The sequence below is a fragment of the Rhagoletis zephyria genome, unplaced genomic scaffold (genome assembly GCF_001687245.7).
Source record: "Rhagoletis zephyria isolate East Lansing unplaced genomic scaffold, Rhagoletis_zephyria_1.1 Rzeph_scaffold_12260, whole genome shotgun sequence".
NCBI classification, from domain to species: Eukaryota; Metazoa; Arthropoda; class Insecta; order Diptera; family Tephritidae; genus Rhagoletis; species Rhagoletis zephyria.
Genome location: NW_016169334.1, coordinates 1 through 7,330, shown reverse-complemented (window position 1 = coordinate 7,330; position 7,330 = coordinate 1). Strand labels below are relative to the sequence as shown.

Here is a 7,330-nt window from a genome sequence, read left to right as displayed (position 1 = left end):
AAATCTACATCCAGTAGACAGCGCACCTGCCTACCAAGAGTTGGATGCTCAGAAAAGATGAACTCCACAGTCTTCTCATTCCTTCCGCATCTCATGCTCTCATGCACATCTTACCATGGGTTAGACCTAACTTAAAGGCATGGATGTTAACAATAATTGTCCTGCTAAGTAAACAGTACACCAACTAGCAGCATAGCGCCTATCTTGATCAGAGATAAAATAAATATTGGGAAGTTGCTGTGATAAGCTCCCCATATCGTGATTGCAAGTCTGCAGTGTTGTGTTTTAGTCTACATCTTTCTTGTCCACTGGATCGTGTACAGGAAGTGCTTCCGTTTTACTGCTTGCGAAATCGGCTCATCTTCTATTGATGCATTTGCCGAAAGAGTGACTGCTCGCTGCCACTGACGCTAAATAGTATGTGGCAGTGTCTACTCGCTTTTCCATTTATAGTGCAGAGTCAGTCATCCTTCGACCACAAAGTGGCTTTAATATTCTTTCAAAAGAAGAGATCCCGGATAAGGTAATGTGTTTGGCAATAGTTTTGAACGCAACAATGCATAGTGTGTGGCGGTCTATATACACTATCAACTTTTTTGCGAAATGTTTTCATTCGAAGAATTGTTGGAAAGTATTTTTGTACTCTACTTTCGAGTTTTAGATCATAGTATTTATGAAAATTATTCCTATGGACTAATGGTGTCAGCCCTGGGTATTTTTTCTGGGTGGGGAAAAAAGGTCCAGAAGTTCCCAAAATGGAAATTGTCTTGCTCTAAAGGAGAAGAAAGATTCCTCAGTTCTGTTTGCCTGGCTGGATCAAGACAGATTTTATGCCGGTTTTTTAGGACTTCCGCTTAAGGATTCCTATACGATATCCAACTAGGGATGGATAAGACGCTGGCTGGAGAAATGATAGGCTTACCATACATAGTAATAGCTCAAAGGTGGGAAAATGCGGGATTCTATAGAAAATTTGGCCTTATAAAGGAAAACCAGTATATTCGTTGACCGTCTAAAGTAAAAAATTGTTCGCAAATCTTGCGCTTCGCCAGCATCACCAAATCACGTCATCGTCGGTCTCATTCTGCGGGGCTCATGGCAATTTCGAAGGGAACGAACTAGCCAATGCAATGACTAGACACGATTCGGAAATGCATACTAGCGAGGCGGTCAACTCACTACAACCACCGTTTTGTTATCTATTTACTGAGGAAAGTAGACGAGTACACCTCAGCCGTAGCAAATGTCCTTTGGACCAACCGAGATAACTTTGATGTCTTAAAGTCTTCATTTGGAAAAAATATCCGACTGTCCCAAGGGAGTGAATTCCGTAAAACGGAAACCCGGAAACCCGGTTTTGGCGTTGTGCCATCTTAAGTGTCACTTTCCATTTTTGACAAATTGTAGATACGCATGTATGTAATTAAAGTAAGTAGTCAGTAGTAAGGACTAGTTGGGTATTGGTCCTAACAAATATCTGGTTGGAGCAGTGTACACGCTGATAATTGTCAAGTCATTATTATGCTGAGCAACTCATAAAAACAGTAGGTGAGACGAAGCACACAAACACACACCCTCTAGAGGTCGTTATCCTTACTGTGTAGCAATGCAGTTTTTAATGTGATAAATTTTATAGCTTAATTCAAGCGTGCCAGCAAAGATAGCAAACTTGCGGTTGTAAGTAGTTAATTTTTAAGCGTTGCATTTGAGTAGCAGCAACAATGTTAAGCCTAGCCTGTTTACGAGAAATTATAAAAAAAAAACACCAAAAAAAAAACAAAAAAAGACAAAACTTATTGCTGTTTTTCTCTTGGTAAAAACCAACCACAACAAATTTAAGAAAATCATCGAAATGAGACTGTACACAAAATTATCAAGAACAAAACCAACAAAAACCAAAAAAAAAAAAATTAAATATATAAAAAAATGTAGATAAAATATATAGACCAACTATATAGAAGTGGGGGTGGGGGGTGAGTATTACTTGCATGCAAACAAACGTACAATGGCCGGCCTATGAAGCACCCAGATACCCACTTTGGCCATCTGAGCTTGAACGCCCTTTGCTTGTAGTCCCTTGACGGCGCCCTCGGCGTATGCTGGCAACTCGAAATCGACAAAGCCGTAGCCTGAAAAGAAAGAATATTTTGTTTTTGTTTTCGCCACGTGAGATTAGCGTTTATTTTGTTCAAACAAATTATTTTTAACGAATAAAATAAAATTTAATTTCGAAATGGAAATAAATAATGTATTTTTTTTTTTTGAATTTTTAACATTGATGAATGCATCGAGAGGATTAAAATTAAATCGAAACAAAGTTTTACAAATGGACCAGAGAAAAACAAAAACAAAATTTTCGAAGAGGTAAAAGAAAAAAAAAACAAAAGAGATTAGCAATATTTTTTAAAAATTAATAAAATGCAATAATAAAATTGAGTGATCTGGTTGAAAATCTAAAAAATAAGTTAAGATACAAAATACAGAATCGGCACTTATTTGTTTGGTTAAGAGTTAAACATTATTATTACTATTATTCCGATAAATGAGTATGTGAAAATACATATCGTTGGTGATACTGTAAAACAATGATGGGCAAAACGCTACTCGCGAGTAGCGTCTGCGTCGCAGCGCTTATACGTATACAGAAACGACGCAGCGAATTTCAATTCAGTCTGCTTTCAGATTTCATGAGAGTGACGCTATGCTTCGCCGTTGAATATTTTTATTCGTAATTTTAGCGCGTGGTTGCCACCTATATATGTAACAATGCCCAAAATGTCTGAGTATGAGTGCCAATTACAGTTTTTGGTTTTAAAAAAAGCTAATAATGCCCAATGCTTGTTATGTGGTAATACGACTACTTGGAATCGTACTTTTAATATAAGGCGACATTATTTGTCATTCCATCCGGAATATGAAAAATATGAAGGTGATGACCGCGAGCAACTTTGTGAATTTTGTTGTTGAATAAACTATGATTTTTTAAAACATTAGTTTAATGAAATTAAATTAAAAAACTTTTCATGCACGTACATGTGTACTTATAAAAATTAATTTCATAATTCATTATTTGTATTTATTTATTCATTATTTTTTTATTATATTTTATTATTTTCGTTTCATGTTCATAAGACAAATTAAATATAAATTTGTAAGAGCGTTTTCTAACACGCGCAAAAAAGACGCACTTTTGTACAATATAGAAAAGTGGCAACTGTTACTAAGCGCGATTCACGAATACCATGACAAAATGAGACTGTATTGGTGTGCCCATCTATGCTGTAAAACGTTCTACCTATGACAATTATTACCCTTGGCGCTTAGATGGTTAACCGTACTGAAATACTTCTGGGAATCGTTGTACTCCCGTAAACCAAGAAAAAACTTTCTACCTTTGGTTGACAAAGAGGAACGATTAACAGCAGCGTTCAGATACAACTGAAAAGATCATTTAAGCGCCGAAGGAAATAATTGATGTAGAACGTTTTGCAGTATTGCCAACGACATATGTATGTATATCTGAAATATAAAGTTCAGAGATGCGAAATTTTAGTTTTTTTTTTAAATTTTCCGTTGCCTTTTAAATATAAAATTATGTACTTATATATAAAGGGTTAATTTTTTTTAATTATGTATGTAAAAAATTGTATGAAAAACAAAAATATTCAACTTTAAAAAAAAAAACGCAAATCAAATTGCTTTACAAACGAGCTACAAGTTAAAAATTTTAATTTTTAGACCATTTAATATTCTTTAAACTTTATTTAAATTTAAGATTCAGCCAATATATGCCATCTTGTTCGATTTGTATATTGTACTTGAACTTAACAAATTCAGATTCTTACAACAAAAACACACGTACTAAATAATAAAGATGAGAAATGGTGAAGAAAAAAAATACCTTTACATTTGTTTGTTGTTTTATCTAAAATAGCCTTGGTGGATATAATTGTTCCATATCTGAAAAGGAGAAGAAAAAGAATTTTTTTTTAAATTTGCAAACAAAAAACTTTTATTTCAATGAATTGTTCTATTCTTTATGCACTTCAAAGAACGAGCAAAATAATTACTACGAATAGTTCTCTGTACAATGCTTTATTTTTTTTTGTATTAAGGTCAAATATTTCTAATTATATAAATGTTTTTCTCATTCCAGAGTTTACCAAAAAGGACAAGCTGAGAAAGCAAAGGTTCAACTACATTTCCCTCATAGGAAATACACAACAGCTTGTAATATGTTTTAGTTAGTGTTTAGGTGGATTTATCTGCTTATTAGTCCTCCTGATCGCCTGTAAGGGGCTCAATATGCATACAGCAAATGTGCATAGTTTGAGACAACGATGGTGAAGTCGACAGAGAAAGGTTCATACAAGAAGACTTCTCGGCATTAAGTGACCCTCCAACTTTTATATGTCTTCGATAGAAAGCTGGTGCGGGTACAGCGGGCCGCATTTATTAAAATCAGCGGGCCACTTAGAATCACTCCCTAATGTGTAATATAGCGTCAGTCGACACCAAGGGTAAGGCTGCTGCGGAATACTAGGGTTTTAAGTGGGTCACGAGTTGTACGCTCTACATAGTATACATAGTGCTTTCATTTTATCCCTGATAATACGGATCACTGCTTGGCTAGGCTGGTATCAATGAGCTCTCTCTCAAATCTCCCCTACGGATGAGTGCACGGAGGCAGCAGTTGCAAGTAAGCACCGGTGAACTTCTGCATGGATGGGCCGAAGCTTGACGGAAGGGTCGGTGTAGGAGCCTTTTGCAGGCATATCTCTATCAACCGCAGATATAATCTTCCAGATTACTGGAAAGAGTCGATTGTCAGCTCAATTAGGCGTCATGCGTAAAGGAGGTAAAAATGTACACTCCGCTTACAGGTAATAGGCAATTACTGAACCTTTATTTTGATTACTTTCTAGTTAGACTTTAGTGAAATTGCTGGAAGCTGTTAAGGTTTTTTTTTTATTATAGCCTAGCAGTTACCGTACGTAGTGCTTAAAGCCGAACTTCCTCCCAGACACGTTATAAGCCATTGTGAAGGGGTCGAATATAAACATGCTTCACAGGGTACAACAAGGAGAGCAGAGGTACTTGAAGGGACTCAAGCATTAACATTTGCACAGGACTTGCGGATAATGAATCTGTTGTTAAAATCCTCCGAATCCTCTCAAAGACGTATGCACCCTAATGAGGTCGGGTTCTTTAAGAGAGACCCTATGACTCTTTCATACTCTGTCTCTCATCCATACTTACTATGTAGTACGTCCGGAAAAAAGGAAAATGCCACGTCGATGGATCGCAGGTGGCCTTCAAACTAGGACCATGACTTCAACGCCAGGACGGAGCTAAGTAAGGCTATTAGCCACAATGTGATGCCCACAAGGCGGAGTTAACTCTCTTCTGTTATAGATCAGCCATATGGATGTTCCACATTGCCTACTTAGCGAAAAATTCTTTGATGTTCTGGGATATACGAATGAAATCACAAATCCAATCGGAGGTAGATTCGAACAAAACATTTCGAATCTCCGATGCAGCGCTCTGAACACAACTGGCATTGTTAACAGCTTTAAAATTGCTACCTTTGTCGTGAATTCGCTGTAGAGTTTCTAGTGGTTGTTCTGTGTTTGTATCACAGGGCGCTGCTCTTAACAACGGAAGCCATTTTAATAGAAAATGCATTTTGTTATATCAGTTACCAGAATTACGTGTAAGTTTTGCGTATTGATGCTTTTCGAAATTAAAATTTTAACACAAATTCAAGATTTTAAAGAGGAATGTCCTCAACTTCAGATGAACAGTCACTTCTTGCACATCGGCGGCTACAAATCCGATAAAGGCGTCGGAGCAGTGAAGTCTAGAAAAAAGAAGTCTGATGAGGAGATGTGGTAATCTCCAAAATAGCTGCTATAACTTCTACCGCTTAGACTTTGTTGCTTTTTCAATTCTTCCTTATAAACAATCGTGGTACAAAGTTCAATAAAATATTAAAAATAACAGGGAATTATGGTTTACAACCCAGAAATATCCACTTTACCGGAAGAGGGAAAGATAGCTCTGTATTTCAGGTTGATGCTTACGTCATAGAAATTCAATATACAGGCAGTGGAGTAACAAACACATGCATACATATACAATGACTTAAACAAGCGTTCACATAGCGATTTTATTTTTAAATATTCACAATGTTTTTCTAGTGAAAATTTTTCTTGCAAAGTTTTTATAGAAATATTACTTATTAAATAAAAATTTCAAACTCAATACAAAATTTAGGAAACATCTGCGAATTTACATCCAAACATCGAACTTTTCAATCTGAATTTGAGGAAAATTTCTGGGTGTGTAAATTTTTAGAAATTTTATCACATTATTTATAAAGGTTATATTGACAAAAAAATTTTATAAAAAAAACATTATTAATATTAAAAAAAATCACCATTAGAAGGCTTGTTTGAGTCACTGTATATATGTATATACACTTAAATATTAGGGCGGTGCTCATCGATCTTTGTAATAAAATTTATAATTTAATCATAAAAATTGGATTTGTATTTTTGCGATCAAATTTAACTCTTAGACTTTACTTTTTCAATCAAGAGTAATAGATTTTTAGTTTTTCGATCATATAACCGTTAATTCCAGATTAAAAGCGTTCAAAGACGTCGAAAAACATAGTATTTAATATGAAAAATAAACAGTGATTAGTTTTGATCGAAGAAATTAAAATTACAAAATAGCGATAAAATTTACCCGAAAAAATAACAATCATAATCGGTCAAGAAACTAAAAACCAAAAAATATCGATTTGCCATGATCTAATTAAAAAAAAAAAAACAAATCTTCCAAATAAAAATCTTAGTACTAAAAAAAATTAAAATAATAGCTATGTTCGGTCGCTGTCCAAAATCCTCCCTTAAACTGGCATGAAGCTTTGTTAAGGTCGAATACATATATGATAACTTTTGTTATATACCAGGACCAAAAAATGAGCTATATATTTTTTTTGATAATCATTGCGATCTTCATGACGTTCTCTACAAAAAGGCCATACTTATATACATATATTTACCAACATACAATATGCATGTAAAATAACAATTTTTGATTTTTTTTTTTTGGGGACTTCGCCACGGTTATAACTACTGACCAGAGTAGACTCGAAATCCAGATAGTAAAATTTAATGAGCAAACGACATTTCAAATAACTCTTCTCTGTGTTTTTTTTACGATTTTAGGTGCATAAAAAATAAAATTGCCTTAGAAACATTGCGATGTATACTCACTGTGCACACATAGTTACTAAATCCTTATCGGTTGTGCCTTG

General features: G+C 34.9%; 1 protein-coding gene across 2 annotated transcripts; it reads right to left on the bottom strand.

Annotated features, from left to right (window-relative positions):
• Nucleotides 1-989: 989 nt before the first annotated feature.
• LOC108377535 (protein alan shepard-like) lies at nt 990-7,324 on the bottom strand. Of its 2 annotated transcripts, none has more exons than XM_017633803.1 (3): nt 7,290-7,324; nt 3,908-3,960; nt 990-2,129 (listed from the first exon to the last, which is right to left on the bottom strand). In XM_017633803.1, the coding sequence occupies exons 1-3, from the start codon at nt 7,298-7,300 to the stop codon at nt 1,981-1,983; spliced, it is 213 nt and encodes a 70-aa protein (XP_017489292.1). In that variant the 5' UTR covers nt 7,301-7,324; the 3' UTR covers nt 990-1,980. The 2 variants fall into 2 exon arrangements, with proteins under 2 accessions (XP_017489292.1, XP_017489290.1); XM_017633801.1 differs by having other exon boundaries at nt 995-2,129; nt 3,902-3,960.
• Nucleotides 7,325-7,330: the final 6 nt, after the last annotated feature.